We start from the raw sequence: 19,265 nt of genomic DNA, 5'->3' as shown, positions 1-19,265 counted from the left end.
TATTATAATCTTAAACATTATCACCTTGGTGGAAAGTGACCTCTCACTTGTATAGCTTCCTATTGATAATGTTCATGTTGTAATGCAGAAAGATCAGTCAGTTTTCTTTTTGAGGAAGGTAAAAAGCTGAATTCACTAAATACCAGTTAATGTTTTGTCAAGAAGCTTGTTTTAACTCTTTGGTGGTGTTTACTGTTCTCTTTGTTATTTTATCTTGTCTTTAAATGTAAATTTTTTTTTTTTAATTTTAGACTTATGCTCCTGCTCATCCAGCCTGGTTGTAACCCTTTGGCTGCTGGTGGCCAACTTAGTTCCCCTGCTAACAGGATTGTTTCTCTGCGCATAGACTTGAGCTTGGGGCAAGAAGAAGTTCTGAGATAATCCTGCTGCCCTCCTTGCTGTAGAGCACGGGGGTTCTATCTCAGCAGGCAGCTCTCCTGCTGAACCTCATCTCCCCTGGCAAGTATTGCTGCACACAGTAGTCAGGGAGGTGTTGACAAAAGCAGGCAGAATTTTGAGAGGAGGAAAATTTACCTTGTCATCTCAATAAGTGCCAGTATTTTCCTGAATTGCAATCTATGTTTTTTTTGACACAGTAACAAGATCCACTTTGCCAACTGTGTTAAACTACCTGGCAGCTCAGTCAAGATTTGAAATGAGAACTCTTCTGTAGTAGAACTGAGGGCTGGTTTTTTTGTTATGTCTGTTGTGTGATTGGTAGCAAAGCATCCTCAAACTGGAAATATACCTCAGTGGTTTAGTCAAAAGCCATGTAAAAATCAGTTGTCATCACTGCTGATAACCAAGACCTAAAGAGGCTGGTAATTTGTTTGGTTTTTTTAATTCTTACAATTTATGGGGGAGGAAAGAATGTAATTGGATAAATCAGTGGTTGGCAGATGCCTCCACAACTGTATTCTGCAGCTTTGAGCCTCCTCAGGATTCATACTAGGTAAAGCAGCTAATTCTTGGGGTTCATTACATCTTCCTACATGCACAAAATGGAATTTCAGACTGGTAACCAGTACAGTTGCCTAGAAATCCCATTTTCATTTAGCCTGTGCCAGTTCTAGTGTGAAATTTAATACATCATATTTGAATATCCTCTAGAGTTTGACAGGCAAATGGATTTCAGTACTGATACTCAGACTGTAAATTTGGGATAGGATTTATGATTATTTTTTATTTTGTTGATTTGTTTCTCAAATAATGGCATTATTGTTTCAAAACTAGTATGAACATTACTGCAGATGTTCTCACTTCTTGTTGAAGAGCAAACCAGTAGCAATGGCAGCTATAATCTTACAGGATCATGCTGATGTCTCTAGACCAAAAACTATATTGAATGTGGAAGGAAAGCCTAATCTGTTTTCTTTTTTTCTTCCCTGTACTCTTTTTGGACATGTAAATACTATGGATTATTTGAGTATTTGTAGTAAACTGAGAATCAGATTATTTGAGCCACATGAGGGCACACCTTGCTACAAAATTAATCACTTGATGACAAAATATATAAGAGGAAGGAAATGAGTAAAATCTGTCAAGGTAAGGACAGCTGCTCTATAGGACCCTTGTTTCTATTTATTTCTGACTATAATGTGTTTACAAATAATCCTGTTCAGAGGTAAAGAAACTCTCTGTGGTTCAATCCACTCTCTGTCCTTTTAGGACAGTTTTCACTCCTGGAAAAGTGTTAAATTTAAGGGGGCAGACATGCCCATTGCACTAAAAAATGCAGATATAGGGAGAAAGATGATGTTACTCTGCTTCTTAAATGTTCTGTGGCATTATAATTGTCAGTGACTGGATCCCTTTCCTAAATGGAAAGTAGGGAGATGGAGTAAAACTTTAGGTACAATTATACTGTAATAATAGGACTTCCATCATGATTGTAAGAAATTCTTTGTGCCTACTGGACTTGATTTTGTTGGGTTTTTTTATTATTATTATTTTTTTTATTTAAGGAAACTTATGACACTGCTGAGGCAAGTAAGGTGCAACCTTAAACTGTCTAAAGACATCACAGTTGAGAGCACCTTGCACTGGGCTAGCTCTCCTTCCTAACTGCAGGTTAAGCTTGCTGTGAATTACACAAGGCCTAGGCTAGCCTTAAATCAGTGTCTCAGAGAAGCAATACAAGTCAGGACTCAAAGGCTTTAAAATTGTACAAACTGAATTAGTAAACACTCAGATTGATAAGTGATCACTAATTATTTTAATATAGCCACACAACAGTCAAGGTAAACTGATACCTGGAAAACATAAAGGTTTAAGAATTAAGTCCCAGAGGTTGATATTGTATTTTTTGTCTGTTGTGCAATAATACAGTTGAAATGGTATCACTCAACAACAATGCTTTTGATACTTGAAAAGAAATTACTGGTTATTTTTTCTTACTGTGAAATGTTTGCACTGTCTGAACTTTATGGTTAACTTTATAACTGTTAAACTTTTTAACTGGTGTTAATTTATTGTGCTCAGTATTTGATATGCTGGTCTCCTGTTTGTCTACATGTGAGATTTGTCATATTTAATTGAATATTTTTATCTTCTACACAGTTGTTTATCTTGAGGGCTTTTCTTCTTTTAATCTCTCTTCCTGAGAATTAACTGAAAGATGGGTTAGAAAGTTGATGCTTACCTACTTCTGAATTGTATGCATTAATTAAAGAAGGAGTGTGTAGTGCTTTGTATTGAAAGGGAAAAAATCTATCAGTCTGTTAGAGCTCTTGTGGTCAGGTTCACCACTACCTGCTAAGCAGCTGCATCAGTGAATCCAGTGAAGTAAAACTGCTACTGCCTTAATAATCTGAGGTTTCAGTTGTAATTTCTTTGTGGTGCAGCCCTTGAGCTGCCTGTGAACTGCAGAACTGGACGTGACTTTGGGGGGTCGGGCATGGAAGGTACTTCAGTCAGAAAAAAGCAACATCATCTATCCCATCAGTGGTTTAGCAGCTGCCAGCAGCTGTAGCCTCGTGGGAACTGCCAGAGAATGTGTCAACTTAAAGTGGCAATGAACTGGTGGCTGTCATGCAGAATATTTGAGTAAAGCTGACTACCTCAGTTCTGTTTGTCTTTGTGTTCAGCTTTTAGCCTGCTGTGAACTTCCAGATCTTAACATGAATTAAGTCAAATCATGTCTCAGGTTTTTAAGAGTAAAATTACTACAGTAGGAAGCATAAGCCATTTTTGAGTATAGAACACAGCTAAAATTGTAGCTTAAGCAGCTCAGTTATGTAGCCTTAAGTGTAGTTTCTGCCATAAAATTCAGAATTCTTTTAAATAAATGCAAAGTTTGCTGTGTTAGGTGTCCTGACCACACATGACCAGTCCCTCCTATTGCATCTCTTAAGTGTGAAAACTTGGAAATACAGCCCATTTAAGCCTTTGTGTTTCCACCAGAGAAGACTGGGCAGCAGGAGCCCTGGAAGTTGTGCTGAGATGCATGAGCTTGCTCATCTGTAACAGAAACATTTTCAGTGTATAGTGTCCACAGTTTTAACTTTATAATTAAAAAAAATATTCCATGTTTGCTTAGGGAAGTAAATTAGTCTTGCAGTCTTTTTTGGTCCCAGTAGTTCAAATAATTTCAATTAGAAATTGAAGCAAGTCATCTTTTAGGAACACATTTTTTCTAGTGTTGCAATTATAAGGAGGAAGGATAGCTTTTGGCTGGAGAATGCAGCAAGTAAAATCACATGGAAAAACAGTAATTCATTCCTCCTGAAATGAGTTGAGGTCTTGGGATACAGTCATGGCCCTTGATGGAGGTTAATTACTGAATTATATCCCCCATTAATTGAGTGTCAGTCCAACACAGCTCATTCTTTCTGCTGAGCTCTGATAAACTGGGGAGACTGATGTCTGAGAGCAGACATATCCACAATCCCTTATGAGGCCTCTTGTTTTTAAATTTTTGTCCTGCACATCTTTCTGCTTGATGATATTCAGTAGAGAGGTGTGCATCCTTCCTTCCCCACATTTCCAAGGAGTGACTTTCACTTGAGCAGCTCAAGGTGTTTTCCCTGCAAGATTGAAGCCCTGTTTTTAGCTTATTTGAATGTGTGGGTGCCTGCCTGCATGTATGTACTGCTCTGCAGGATTTGGGGCTGTTTGTGCACTGAATAATGCAATCTTACATTACCAGACTTCCAAAGTGCAAATGTTGCCTTTTTAATGTGAAGCTTACCTTGGAGATAAAACAACTGTTTTGAGAGAACTGACTGACCTTGAACATGTGTTCCCTATTTTGGTACAGAATGTAAATATAGAACTAACTATTTTACACAGATTTTGGCTGGACTGAGATATAAGGGCTAATTTGTGTTATATATGGAGTAAAAATTTCCTTATTTTACTGTTTAAAAAAGGTATGTCATGCAACAGAAGAAAAAACTGTTCTTCAATAAAATATCTGTAGAATATTAATTCTTCTTGTCCTTTTCTTTGAGAGCTGACAATGATTAACTGCAAGAGTAAGAGCAATAAAGAACCACTATTACAACAGTCATTTATTTTGTGAGAACGTTGAAAAATGAAATTACATCAACTCTGCATATTGATCACTTTATTAAACTGTTATTTGATACACTTCGAATGTAAAATATTCTATGTTATTATTAGCTCATACATGACTTATCAGAAATTCAGCCTGATGATGAAGGAAGGAGGTTCCTGAATTCTCTATCCCATCCTCATGTATTTGATACTTCAAAACTGTGCAACGTGTAAGTATTTTTCCACTTCAAATTGAAGACCTTAAATTCCCTGCTTTGTGTGAAGGATTTGGTCACATGATTCCCATTTCAGTGGCAGGAATGTTGGTGTTGCTCTGCAGAGCCCCAAGCTGTGACTGGAGTCTGAGCAGGAGGAGCTGAGATACCCTTGCTGCTGTTCAGGAGGATCAGGGATGCTGCAGCCAGTGGTTTTGGTACCTGAGCTAGCTTTGCTAGCTGTGAGACTGAGATTTTTACAATATATTTGTAATTACAATACATTATTATATATATATATTACTCTGGTAAATGTGAAAGACCTATAATTCCTCTAAAATTAGTTGAAATTATTTTATAATTAGCTCATTTTTTTTCCTCTAAGCACTATGACAGCGAGTACATAGATTAAAAAAACTTGCCTTCCTCTCTGCTATTTCAGAAAATCTGATAAAACACAGCAAAAGTTGGTTACTCTTCCTTTTTTTTTTTTTTGCCTTCTCTCAAAATAGGAGTATTTCAAAAGGGGATTAAAGCTTATAAAATGCACCACTGTTCATTTTGTAGATGTTTTTAACTCTGAAAACCATCAGGTATGTAAAGTTACCCAAGTACAGCTATAAGGTTTAAAAACTTCAATGTTTCTAAAATTCACACCACTGGTAGCACAATAAAAACCCTTGGTCTGTGAACCCAGTTTGTGTTTAAAATTCAGAAGCAGATGGGAGATCTCTCTCCTGGAGTGTAAGATGTGCTGCTTGAGCAGGATCAGGACACGACTCTGCAGTCTGGAAAGGAGCAGTGGAGTTTCCTGGAATGCAGCCTGGTGTGAAATGCCAGTTTACAGGAGTTCTGTGCGTCTATAGCGGTCATTTCCATACAGGTATAAAAAGTCAAGTATCACAGAGTTTGTCACTGTTACTGGTTGCCCCCTCAAAATATCAGCAAGTGCACAAGCTGCAAGCTGAGCCCTGGGTACATCTTCCTGTCAACTTCCACTTCCCCCCTCTCAGCTGGTTCAAATTAATGAGGACTTGCTGAGAAAATCTGATGCTAACAAAATTGTCTTTGGTTATTTCAGATGTTTTTTCTGTATTTTAAAGTAATACAGTAAGTTTAATCAAGGTCAGATTACTACTAAGGATTCCTAGTGTCCCAGATTTGAAACAAACAATACACCCATCCCAAACCCCTTCTCCTTTCCCCCACCCCTTAAGCTGTTTTATTTATACATCTGATGAACATTCTTGCGTGTCTGAGCACAGTAATAGTACCTATTTTTCCAAAGAAGTTTCTACTGGGAAACTAAGTCAAGGAAGGCCTAAATGTCCCAAAATGCAAAATGTTATTTATGTTTGAGGGGATTAAAAAGAAATCCAGCATTTGCCCATGCAATTGCATCTAACTGCTCTTGGATTTTTTTTAAACTATGATTTATCTGTTTGAATGAGTTCTTTGATTTTTCTATGTGTTGTGCCATTCTAGAAGTAACTGTAGGCAAAACATTGAGTTTTATGTGAGCTGTTTAGCTCTATTGTAGAAATTACAAGGGGAACTATTTTCAGTCAGCAAGAAAATAATTATAGGGAAATACCCACATTACTAACTCAAATGAAATAATGTTAAGTTTTACATTTGTTTCCTATTCCTTAGGTATAATGTTGAAATTAAAGGCAGATGTTTTTAACCCCAGGACAAGGGGAATTAAATACATTCTTTGCTGCTTTTACAAGTGTCACACAACCTGTTTCTCTACTTCAGTTGCTGTGGAGTGGACAGAAGTCCCAGGAAGGTGAGAAGTCAGCCAGGTGAGGAGAAGGGATCTCTACATGTGCTCTGGGTGGTTCTGCAGGCACATGATGAAATCTTGGATTGATCGACCCTCATAGCAGATCTTGTAGATGGTCGTAAATAATGGAAACCTGAAAGAAGCATATAGGAATTAAAATAGTTTTAAAAGCTTATATGAACATTTCTATTCCATTGTAATGGAAAGAATTTTTTTATTGTGTTGAAAGTGGAAAAATTTTGTCTCTCTTTACAATATAATTTTAGCTTGGGGCTGCCTTTATTGGAAGATTACTGGAAGAAGAAGAGGAGCTAAAGAGGGGCAAATAATGGGTGTGACAGTACAGAAAAGCTGTTTTGGAAACAAAATACCTATCCAGTATTTTTTATTTAACAACAATTTTGAATTGCATATCCTCTTTTCCTGCTGTGTGCAAAATGGATATGTTATTTGCAGTCATTACTGATATCCAAGGACTAAAAGGAAGGAAAATGTCTAACGATTTTCTTTTCTTGGCTTAAAGGATTCTTTTCCTTTTACAAGCTGTCTTAGTCATTATGTGGTAAAAAATGAGTCCACTGAATGACTTGGAGCTGAGCATGTAACAAAGGGCAATTATAGGATAATTATTAGATCAAGCTGTGATTTAAAGCTGCTGTCAAAATGAGCTTTCCTTTTCGCTCTCATTTTTGAAAGATATTGCCACTTGAATCTTCTGTATCTGTTCCAATTTTAAAAAGTTTTTAAGGATTCATTTAGCAGTGTTTGACTTCTCAGTACTGCTGATGTATGAGAGGAAATGGGATGGAGGGAAGTCTAGCTTTTCTTTTGTGCAACTTGAGGCAAAGGTTTCAAATTATTTATAATCTTACATCATCCCAAGCAATTAGAGGTACTTTTTACCTTTACCTTTTTACCTTTGTGGCACTAAAGCATTGGTATCAGCACACATTACATTTCAGTGTGTGTAAAAATCTTTCATTGGGAATATGATCCTGAAATTTGTACTGAGATAAACAAATTCAGGTTTGCAATGAGAGCAGGACTGCTGCAAGCTGCAATGCTGGTGTACTGAGAACAAAAAACCTTTTGGCCCATGAATCATGTCTGCAAGATAATTCTGTGTACAGCCTGAAATCTTATTTGGGGGATGGGGATGTCTGGGAGGCCTCTTTACATTATAATTTCTTTTGTTTCCTGTGTATAGGCCATTCACTTAAGGGTTGGTGATGATCTCTGTGGGTCCTTTCCAACTCAGAATATTCTGTGATTGTTTTCCCTGCTGTTCCAATATGTGATCTCACATTACTCTATTAGGCACTAACAGTATTCCCTGAACTCACTCTCTGTCTGTGACTTGTTTCTTCTAACAATGCTCAGCCCTTCTCCCATTCAACTGACCCCAGCAATGAGGAGTCAAGCCAGGCTCCAGCAGGGGCCCACGATGTAGAAAGCTGTTGTTGCAGAAATTAACAAGATAATTAAACACAAGTACTGTTAAGAAGGTTATGAATCACTCATAATTTGTTGTTTTTGTTGGTTTTTTTAAACTCAAAGCACTTACTTATGGAGCAAATCTTTCTGTTTCAGAATTTTGTAGACTTCAGCTGAGGTCTGAGGACCTTGCAGCTTTTGTCCATTCAGCATCTCCTTTTCCAGCTCCTCAATGGACTAGAAGAGAGAAGACTGATTACTTGGATCAGAGGGGATACTGCTGTGATACCAGCAGTTATCAAGAAGATAAACAATTAATGATGCCTTTGTAAAACACAGAAGGACTTCTTCATGCGTTAGTGTAAAATATTTAAAATCCTCCTTACTTTTCCTGTGCGAGCAAAGGCTTCTGCTACTTTTCTGTTGCGTCCCCCATAGCAGGTGGTGATGAGATCAGCCACCCCACAGCTTTCCAAGAAGGTGGCTATTGACACTGGTCCCTTGCAGAACATCTTGGCAAAGGCCACCATCTCCATGAGGCCCAGGCGTATCACTGCTGCCTTGGTGTTGTCGCCGAAACTCAGCCCATCGCAGAACCCCGCGCCCACCGCCACGATGTTCTAAAGATGGGCCAGTGCAAAACACAGGGGAGGGAAGGAAACAGTCAGCCAAGGTGTGCAGCTTACCAGCATGCACTGAGCCCCAAGGAACCCCCACAACTCTGTCTTCATCAGAACAAGGGTTGATTTCCAATGGCCATGAGTTTATCTTATGAAGAAACGGGTCAGATAATGTTGAGCAAAAGTCACTGGAATTTTAGAAGATTTTTAAGTGCCATATCCCATGGCAAAAACCAAAGCAGCGTTTTATACACTAATATTGCAATCACATAGCATGTATGCAATTGGTGTTTTGTTTTCCTGCTAGTTCCAAGTTGGATCTCGCTGACCTTTCTGCTTAACTATTTCAAATACCCCACACAGAGTCATACTTTTCTAGGTTTTCTTTGTAGGTCTCTGATTTGAGCAGGCATGGATTCTATGAAGATGCTGCAGTAGATCAAATTTTGGGCTTACCTACAAATATCAGTAGAACTGCCCTTGTCTACAGCTCTAAATAAATCTCTCAGGATCCTACACATCTTCACAAGTCCTCACCATTGTTCAGCATGCTTCCCTTCCCACCTTCCAATTCCCAGCTGCTAAATAAGTCCCTAAATAAATGTAGTTCAGTGTGTATGAGTAATGTGCCACTTAGTGCTACCATTGACATGTTTGCTCCAGACATCTATGTACCCTGGTGCACATGTTTAATTTTTTTAGGGATTTTTTAGCAGAGGCAAAACCAAACCAAAGATTTCAAGAAGTGGGATGATTTATCATAAAACAGTAAAAAATTCTCCCATCTGTTCCTGCCCCACAGAGTTCTGCTCTGTGGCCAAAAGCAAAATTTGCAGTGTTTGGTTTTGTATGTCAAAAGATTTTTTTATGTGAAGTTAAACAGGACCAATTCTTTCCTTATCAGTCATCCACCTCCTCCATGGAAAAGTGAATTATTGAAGTATAAATGACTAAATGTATAAAGAAGTAAAAAGGATCACATGCTGAGGTCACTTTCAATTCATATAAAAGCAAACTCTCAATCTCACACTACTGTCCCCTCTTTGGAAATTTGGTGATTTTGGTGTCATTTCTGATCCCACCAGGGATCTCCATGTGGACATTGCTGAATGCCACACAGATGTGCTGCCAATAGAGAGCATCACTTCTGATGTGAATTTTCTAGCAGGTTAGGACTTAAACTATGGACATGATAATTAGTGGAGCTAATCTGTGTAGTGAGAGTCTTTGTTCCATGTGCTTGCAACACACAGACAAGAAAACACAGTAGACTAAACTCTGCTCTCAAAAACAGATGTGCCTCTGGTAAAATAAAGATAAAAATACAAGTATTTTTAAATGCTTTGCCTGCAGCTGCATTTTAAATAAATTCCCATTTTGGGGGGAATTTATTTTCCAGGTTGGAAAATTTATTTCCCCAGTTTATTTTCCAGGTTGGAAAACTGGCTCATGAATGATGCATCTTGTCTGCACTCATTCACTCACACGGTGACAGGACTCAAATTAGACCCCGTGGCTTACAGAAGACTCGGGTGAGGTTAGAATTTGGTCTTAATAAAATATACTGGCTTGAAAACACTCACTTTTAAGGCTCCACAAAGCTCCACTGTATCAGAGTCAAGCACCACAGTAATCCTGAAATTGGGGGTCTGCATTAATTCTTTAAAGATTTCCCCTTGAGTTTCATTTTTGCATCCTGTGGGAAAGAAGGATGAAAGAGAGCTTTTACAATGTTGCAGAGTGCACACAATTCACCAGGAATAAGGTTCTAGGGACTACTGCAGCTTTTGTGATCCCAGTCCCAAGGTGTTGCTAAACCAGAGATGTGTGCAACAGCAGTTTCTGCTGCTAGATGCCAGTGTTAAGTGTAGGCAACACCTTGCCATTGATCAGTATTGCTTAATGACACTTAAAGAGCTTAAAGGTAGATACCTCCTAGTGAATCTTTCTGCCTGAGAAAGTTTGTACAACCACATGCCTTACAAAAGACATTATTTACAAACTGCTTCCTGCAGGACAACAGTATAATTTCTGTTTTGAAAATGTAAACCTGTGTCACTGTTAAGTACTACCATGGGACACAAATTACTATTGCCCAGTTACAGGGGTAATAGTCTCAGTTACAGGGGGATCCACAGATGATGAAATTGAAGGTTGGCACTGCTAAAACCTTTTTCCTACCAACTCTACAGAGGTCATGTGTCATGTTGTTACAGTGTTCAGCCAAAGAGAGCCCTTAGTGCTAAAGGAACTGAGGTTTGCCAGAGAGCTCATGACCAGCTGGGCAAAGACCTTTGAATAGAGTTGCACTTGAGTTTTGTACAAGGTAGCTTGGTTTCCTTCAGGGTGAGCTCAGCTGTGAATTTTACTAGCCAGGGGCACCACACTCTGGTAGCTGGGAGGTTTCTGACCATCTCCTTAGAAACTTTAGGTTTGCTTCTTGTTCTTCACAGTACCAGTTCTCTTTGAGGTGGCTGTCTCTGGACTGCATGGCTTTCCATGGGGACAAAAATAAGGGACAAAGCTCTTTGCTCAGTCATCATCACATCATGGCTTCAAACCAGGCCAGGAGAAGTTAAATTCCCCCCAAGAGAATTAATATAACTCATCTCTCCTAATCATGTCTAGTCCTATATGTGCCTAGGTGCTCTTTCATTAACAAATGCCCAGCTGGTACAGTTGCACCATTACTATAATATTTGCAAGGCAAAAGAACATGCTTGCAACACAATTTATTTTTCTTTTGCCTTTCCTAGCTATGGAAGGATGGAACTTTAATTTTAATTTTGACTGGCTTTAAAAATCTCTGAGTTTTAAAAACTACTGGATGAACTTTCCAAATCAGGTCAGACCCAGTCCTGGGAGGATCTGAGGCCGTGTCTTGGCAAGCAGTCCAAGTGGGAGAGAGGAACAGAATGTTACTGGGTTTTCTTTTCCAAACAAAGACATCTTAAGATGAAGAAATACACCTCTGGGAGTGTGAGCACATAGGAGCTTCTGATTACACTTCTTTATCTAGACTGCATTGTGTATCAGCTGCTGATGTACTCCATGTTGAGCCCTACAGACACAAAAGGTGGTTCTTGCCAACTCCTACAGAAACAGGATTAAGCTGTGATATTTTCAGTGGATTAAATTAACTCTCAGCACTGAAACCCACTGTCAGTTTGAATCTGATTCTTTCAGCACCAATTCTCTGGAAATAATCCTGGCTCCCTGAAGGAGCTCAGCAGGCACTGCTCCACTCAGGGACCACCTGGGACCCATCACATCCCTCTGCTTCTTCCAGAGGTTATCCTGCCGCAGGTGACTTTAAACCCCAGCTCTAATTGGCTCTTTGCAATAGTTACCAATGGTGGTTTCACAGAACTTCTCATCAGCCACTTCTTTGGCTATGTTGGCCCCCATCAGCACACTGATCTCTATTTTCAGCTGCTCTCGAATGAGGTCAGAGATGAGCTTCAGGCCATCAGGACCCTCATCAATCCCCTGAAAAGAAGACAGTTAAAGCCAGGGTATTAGAATAGGAAAATGACAGCAGCAGAGCACTGGTAAAGCAGAAGGCATTCTATTGCCTGCAACTCTCTAGTTTTAATTGAAAAAAAAGGGTCTTGAAATCACTAGTGTTAGAAATCACTAGTGTTAGCCATTATGCTCTGGGTTTGTGCTTTGGTAACTGCAAATTCAAGGCAAGCTCAGGGAGAAGGGGTGACAGTCCAGGTAATCCTTCAAGAGGCCTCACATCAAGTGCTGCTGTCCTGAGGCTTGCTTTCTTTGATGTTGTACTTTTCCTTTCAGTTAAATTTCTGTAGTACAGGAAAAGACATTTAAAATGAAGTCTAAAAGAAATGGCTTTTCTGCAAGATCTAAGTATAAATCAAAGTGCTTTTTGGGTGTTAAGGAGTATACTGAAGTGTCTTGGGTTTTTTAAGCTAAATCTGCAGAAATTTCCTTCCTCTCCCCACTTCCTCTCTTCTCCTTACTGCTGCTTATGAGATAATTTCTATGGAGCGGAAGAGCTGGTATTGAAGTCCAAAAACTTGAATTACATTTATTTCATTACAGCTTTAAGTGGGATATTTCCTGCAATGCAATCAAACAAAGAAGTGGTAAGACTACATTCCTATGCTTTGCCTCTGGCTTTTAGTTTGACATTCTCTTAAAACATTAATTCCTTTAAAGATTATGACAATCTGGTACCTCTCTAACCTTAAAAAGCGATTTCTCCATTCATGCCAGCTTGAAATTGCTTCAGTTTTGCAAAATCATTAGTGTTATTATGCCATTTTAATGCTGCCAAGATCAGCTTCAGCATGTACTTGGAAGAGGCACTTTGAGTTCTCAGTTAGGAGTTAACTGAGGCTGTAGTCTCAGAGTATTTTTTCTGGCAGCAGTGCCAGCTTTATTCATCCCTTCCTCTGCCCATTTTCACCTCCATGCTGGTCCAAGTGGGAGCTGATCCAGGCTAAACATGACTGGCAAAAACAGATACTCTTAGCCTGGATAGGTTGCCCCATCCTTCCCTCTCCACAGCCACAAGAGCAGAAGGGCTGGCAGAGCTGGGGAAGATTTAACTCTTGCAGAAAGAAATGCTTGTGTTTATGCAGAGCATGCAGATGAGGCCTGCAGCTCCTGCCCTTAAGTTGGAGCTGTTTATTTACTCCATATTGACTGGGTACTGTGGAAAAAACTTACCTTGATCAGGGAAATCCCAAATGTCCCAGGTTTTATCTGTCCTGCAATCTGCCCACAGATCCGTCCAATAAACTGATGTGGCAGAACAAACACTAAAATATCTGCCCCATTTGCTGCTTCAGCCACGTCTGGCACAGCCACCTGGGACAAGAGTGACAAACAAAATGAGCCCCAGGTAGGAATCAGTCCTTGCAAGACACCATCATGCTGAAGCCATGGCAGATGCAGTGTGACTGTCCTTAATTTTAACTGGCCCTGTGGCATAGCTGCCAGCTCTCCACACAAGCTGGTACAGATCTCTTCTGAAATATCCAAAGCCGCTGAACTGTTTTGGGGTTGCATTTTAAAATTTTTTTTATAATTTAACCCTGTGTGGATAATCTGGGAAAGATTATATACTTATAAATTTGCGGTGTGCTGGGAAGCCCCTTTGCTCGTTCAGCTTCTTGATCTGGTTCCTGAAGATGGCTGACCAACCCCATATGATTCTTCTGGAATGAGTGGTAGCACTGGGGAGCACAGGAGAAAAATGGGGTGGTGGGACAGAGGCTTTTCTAGAAGTCTTTAGTTTCCATAGGCAACCAGCTGAGTTACTGAGGGATAAACTGTATCAAAAACCAGAGATTATCATCATCTTTGGGTGTGAGTCTTTGTTTTAAATATACAGTAATTTTCTCAAGAGTTACAAAAACCTATACAACATGCTTAAAAACTTCCTAGCTGTATCTTCCTCCAAATGCTGGTGTTACTCAGAACAGCAATTCAAACCAGGCTACAGAGGCAACAGCAGGTGAATTTGAGCCTGCTAGAAGCAGTTTACAGTAGGAGAAAACAGCACTCTTGGATGCAGACTTGGAGCATGCAGCCTCAAGCAAGTGGGACTCCCAGCAAGAAAACCAGAGCTGCTGCCAGCCAGGCTGCTTCTCTGGGAAAACAGTGAAGTGGGAGCAGGGCAGAGGCTGGCAGCACTGCACAGTCTGTGCTCCTGTCTCTCCAAAATTCTGCAGAGCAATGCAAGGAAAAGCTCAGCTTGTTTGGTTTTCTTTTTTTTTTTCTCAGTCGGAGATGGTCTGAGGGTCCCTCTACTTCAACTAGCTGATTTTTGCTGGTGAAGCCTCAGGCTTTGCTCTAAACAGGGTGAGACTGGCCTCAAGGGATGATGACAACATCTGCTAGAGGGTTGTAAAAATAACAGTGACAAGTCAGTTGTAACCCAGGAGAACTGTGTGCCAAGTTCAAACACTAGGAGTGCAAATATGCAATCACAGCACAAAATAGAATACTAAATATAACCACTCCCCAAGCAAGGAGACCCATCACATGCAGCATTTTAATTTCCCTTTACAACTGCAACTGTTCCAAAAATGTGGCACTACTCACAAAGCAGCAGCGTTTGGCAAAATCTTGAACAGCCAAACCCCTTCACCTCCCTTGCTCTGGTAGCAGTAAATTATCTAAGGTGATTAATTTAAGCAGAGATGTGTAACTTGGTATTTTAAATGTCCATGAAAATAAATATGTTCTATATTTTGATGGAATTTAGAACTTTATTAACTACAGCTGTCCTGAAATCACCAGTGAGCTGATAGCTCATTATTCACCTCCTTGTAAGCCACAGCTCTGCTTTTGACTTCTTTTTTTTTTTTTTTTCCTGAAGAAAGGAGAACAGTAGCTTTGCTTGTTTTTCCAGAAGATGCTGTGGGTTTGAAATAGCTCTGTGTAGACAGATCTCTGCCTGCCATTTCTAGACTTGTGCTGATTTCTGCCAGGGAGGAGGATGGTGTGATACCAGCACAGACACAGTTGGTGTTTGAAGTTGCTCATGACATACAAGACAAGCAGAAATCACAGAACTGAATTACATTCCAGGGAGTTATAATGGAGTGAGGTAGGTGGCAAACCAGAACAAAACAGTGAATTGCTTCCTAATTTTTTTTCAGACATTGCCTCCCTTATAAAAAAAAATTAAAAAAAAATATAAATTCAGTTATTTTTTTTTTCAACTTACCACATTGTGGGGTATCTTATATCCAGGCAGATATTTAACATTTTCATGTTCCTGGTTGATGATTTCTGAGAGTTTTTTTCCATTAATGATCTCTTCAAATACCCACATCTTGACAGTGGGATCAAATCTGTTTGACTTCTGGACATTTTTGCCAATGATTCTTGCTATGGCTGATCCCCTTTAAAATAAAATAAAATAACTAAAAGGGGAAAAGTACTTTTATTGTGAATTGGAAACACTAGTTACTTTAAACACCATAACTCATAAAATGCCTGTGCTATAAAGCTGCCTAGGTGCTTGCAACATTTATCAGAAAGCTTTATCCCCTACCCTCCATCAAGAGACCCTCAAGTTTAAGAACAGAGGAAGTAGAACAGTGGAAAAATGTAACTGCAATAATGGAACTGAAGTAGTATCAAAGGTTATACCGCAGGAGTGTCATGTACCATCAATAAGACTAAAAATACATTATCTGAGATTAAAATCTCTCATGGTCCTCAGGTAATTCTGGTTTTTATCAAGATCAATAAATGTAAAATAATCCAGGTTGTAAATAAGTGCTGAGCAACCTTGCTGTGCCAGTCTTTGTGCATCTCATGTAAAATAGATGCATCCCACTTTCCTATCTGTAACCAAACAGTTACAATAGGGATTTACATAAGAGCTAAAAGCTCAGAAAAAAAACCCAAACAACCCTTCAATCTGGTGATTTCTCTTTACTTATTGTTCTAATTATCACTGTAACAGGACCTGTAATACTTGCAGCCTGAGGATATTTTAACCATCCAGTTTACTCATCTTGAGTCATGCTGAGCGTTTTTAATTTCAGGTCAGGCAATAATTTTATTCCCCAATCATCACTGCAGCCTTGCAAATGCTCACATGGCAAGGCAGAATTAGAAACCTCACAGAAATATTGTTTAATGAACTTAAAATTATTAGGGGAAGAGGAGTGATTATTTTTACTGCTCTCTTCCTTCTCTCCATTTTAATGCCACTTTAATCTCTCAAGTATTGGCCACTTCATTAACACGAGTGAAAGAGAAACTCCAGTTGCAGCACTCTTGTTCTCTGGCCCACTTGTAACAAGGAGCATGAATAGGATTTAGCTGTGGCGTGTGTTCTGGAACTGATAAAGTTCTTGGGGATATCAAAGTCCAGGTAGGTCTGTGCTGTTAATGATTCAAAGGGAAACCGCATTGTAACTGACCCTCCTTGGTTCACCCATATTTTTCATGTAACTGATTTGCATAAGGTTAAATTGCTTAATAACTAATAAGGTCTTATTAATAGGTAATTAAGACCTTAATCTTTAATGATAAAGAAATCCTGCTGAGATCACCTTTCACTTCACTCAGTGTTGATTATATGCTATATCCTGAGCTGCTGTAGTGCTTTTTTATTTAGTTATTTAGTTTGGTTGGTTTGTGGTTTTTGTTTTGGGGGTTTGTTTTATTTTGGAAGGGATGGTTTGGTTTGGTCCTTTACAATATTTAGGGAAGTGTTTTAAAGGTGAACCTTTGCCGTAAGAGTTCTGCTGTTTTGAAAGAAAGGCATGCAGTTATATCATACTTTCATATTATTTCTAAAATTGCTTATATTCTGATTCTCTTGCCCTGCTATCAACAGGGGGCACATTCAAAGCTTGAGCTGAGGATGAATTTTGGCTCCACACAAGAAACATGTTTTAACAAGAAAAACGTTTGGGGTTTTTTTTTATAAACTTGAGATATAAATTCATTGTTCAGGTTATCCAGCACAACCTGGATGATGAACTTATACATCAATCCTACCCATAAAAATAACTTTTTTAGCTAAGTACCAAGAACATACAGTTTTCTGTTGAAAGATGCAGACTCCAGCTCTAATCCCTGAAATCCTGAATGGGACTTGCAACTCTCAGTAGATAAACAAAAACCCTCCTGCACCTACTGGCAACCACAAAATGCTGTGCAGCACTTGCTTCGCTCAACCGTATCACTCATGAGCCTCCTGGCAGTGTTGACTTAGCAAGTCCCCGTGACCTGCTGAACTTCTGCAGCTGACATGAGCTTTTGCAACATTGCTGTGTCACGTGTCAGCCACGATTCTGAGCTGCAGGAAAGCCTCAAGAGCATGGATCTGAACTGCTGGCCAAATATTTATGAGGAACATAAGGAAAAAAAAATGTTTGCCAAAGGTAAACGTATTTCCCTGTAGCACTAAAACAACCTGTTCTGCCACCAAGGCTATGAATAAATGTTACTCATACATCAGGGTACAATACTTATGTCCTCCCTGAGGATTTTAGAGTTGGTGTATATGGTAGGAAGCAAGAGATGGGCCCAGGCAGACAGGCAGAATGGGTAAGTAGATGGTATTGTATGGGCTGGGGTCTCAGTATCTCTGTAGTATAGCTCAAGTTTGTAGGTATATGTGGAAAAACAGAGAACTTCTTTGAATACAGATCTGAATACAACTAAGTGACTGTAAAGGATGCCTCGTGGGAAGGTGGACAGCCTGGGAAAAGCAGGAGGTCCCTGCTTGAGGATGCAGCAAGAGAATGATGAAGTTTGTGACTGTGAGCTGACCAAACGTAAAAAAGCTGCCTTCCAAACATGCAGTCATGGCTGTTGAGGGCTTGGAAGAGACAATGAGCTGTTACCTGCACTGGCAAGCGAGGGAAGAGAAAGTGTCAGGGAGAGGGATGCCTTCCCTGAAAAAACATGTGAAAGCAGCAGTTGAGGAAACAAATGATGGGGCTAGAGAATGCCAGAAGTGTGACAGTGAGGTCCAGAAGACTTGGCTGTGCAGTTCCATGTGAAAGGCTGTGAGATGTCATGCACAAAGAAAATGCATTGCAGGGAGTGGACTGTTTTTACAAGGCAGGAAGGCAGAGAGCTGTGCTTTAACTCTGCTGTGTTCTCACAGCTCGCAAGCAACCACTCCCTCACTTACTGACTCTTCTGGCATTACTTCCACCTAGCTGTCAGATATTTTTAAAATCTCAAGGAGCTTGCTCTCCTTGTACAAAAACAATCACCAGAACCTGGAGGCTAGGTTTGCTAATCCCAAATGCATGCACATGCATGTTGGTCTGTTTGTTTGTGCTCAGTGTACAGAAAGCATAAGAAAAGTAAGATGATAAGTCCTGTGAGATGGATTTACTGATCTTACTGGGATCTGTCAGACTCGAGGAGCTCTGGAGACCCATGCTTTTGTCCAGGCTGGAAAGGACCGAGCAGTTGCAAATATATTTTTAAGAATGAGGATAAATGGGAGACCTGAACATCATGCTGTGTCTGCACCAAGATACAAAAGGACACGCTGAGGAGGATGGAAGTGAAAAGTGCCAATACCTCGTGGCTTTAAATGAAGCCTGTGCCCCGTTTCCTTCAGAGGAACACAGACAGCATCACCACCCTTCACACTGCTGAATGCTTCGATTTGAACTACCGGGGCCCTGCAGCAGGCACACACAGCGACAGCTGCAGCTCCGGGCCTCTCTGGATTCTGTCGCCAGGCTTTGAGCGGCTCACACACCTGGGATGGTGCAGGAGCCTGATGCTTTTCCAGCTCTCATTGACCGGTGCATCTCTCGGGACCGATGGTCCCTGCCCAGGAGCCCAGAACCGCGGCAGGACGGGGGCCGGGGTCGCGGTTTCAGGACCATGGAGACTCCCGTGGCCCCCGGCCCCGCCGCTCCCCGTTCCGCACCTGTTGCGGAGCCCCCGCCCGCCGCGGGGGGAGGAAAAACCGAGGACGGGACGGGGGAAGGAGGAGGAAAAGGGAAAAACGTGAGGAAAAAAAGGGAAGAGGACAAAGGGAGAGTCCCCCCCGCACTGCGGCACTCACCAGTTCCCCGAGCCGACGATGCAGACGCGGAGCGGCGACATCCTGCGGGCTGCGTCCCGCCCGCGGGGCTCGGCTCGGCTCGGCGGGCTCGCTCCGTCCCTCCCGGCCGCCAGCACCGCCCCTGGCGCCGGCCCGGCCCCCGGCGATGCGGGAGCGACGGGCGGCTGCGAGCG

At 40.7% G+C, this 19,265-nt stretch overlaps 2 protein-coding genes across 2 annotated transcripts in view; one reads left to right on the top strand and one right to left on the bottom strand.

Annotated features, from left to right (window-relative positions):
• LMLN (leishmanolysin like peptidase) overlaps positions 1 to 4,559 on the top strand; it is a 16,980-nt gene extending 12,421 nt beyond the window's left edge. Inside the window, exon 17 of the mRNA XM_030952483.1 lies at positions 252 to 4,559. Coding sequence (XP_030808343.1) covers positions 252 to 346 — 95 coding nt within the window. The 3' untranslated portion in view covers positions 347 to 4,559. The remainder of the gene's footprint in view (positions 1 to 251) is intronic.
• Positions 4,494 to 19,265, bottom strand: LOC115905703 (glycerol-3-phosphate dehydrogenase [NAD(+)], cytoplasmic-like). Its single transcript, XM_030952310.1, has 8 exons — positions 19,093 to 19,265; positions 15,259 to 15,436; positions 13,251 to 13,391; positions 11,906 to 12,044; positions 10,139 to 10,251; positions 8,322 to 8,555; positions 8,066 to 8,172; positions 4,494 to 6,634 (listed from the first exon to the last, which is right to left on the bottom strand). Exons 1-8 carry the CDS (start codon positions 19,131 to 19,133, stop codon positions 6,538 to 6,540), a joined length of 1,050 nt encoding a protein of 349 aa, XP_030808170.1. The 5' UTR covers positions 19,134 to 19,265; the 3' UTR covers positions 4,494 to 6,537.

Source organism: Camarhynchus parvulus, chromosome 7 (assembly GCF_901933205.1).
Source record: "Camarhynchus parvulus chromosome 7, STF_HiC, whole genome shotgun sequence".
Taxonomy (NCBI): Eukaryota; Metazoa; Chordata; class Aves; order Passeriformes; family Thraupidae; genus Camarhynchus; species Camarhynchus parvulus.
Note: the sequence above shows the minus strand (reverse complement) of the source record. Positions and strands in the feature narration are given on the sequence as shown.

Excerpts from the sequence above, each read along its gene's own strand:
- LOC115905703 (XM_030952310.1), bottom strand. The coding sequence starts at position 19,133 with ATGTCGCCGCTCCGCGTCTGCATCGTCGGCTCGGGGAACTG. Across the intron at positions 12,045-13,250 it reads TTGGGATTTCCCTGATCAAG|GGGATTGATGAGGGTCCTGA; the intron begins GTAAGTTTTTTC and ends TCTTCTTTTCAG. Across the intron at positions 8,556-10,138 it reads AGCTTTGTGGAGCCTTAAAA|AACATCGTGGCGGTGGGCGC; the intron begins GTGAGTGTTTTC and ends GCCCATCTTTAG.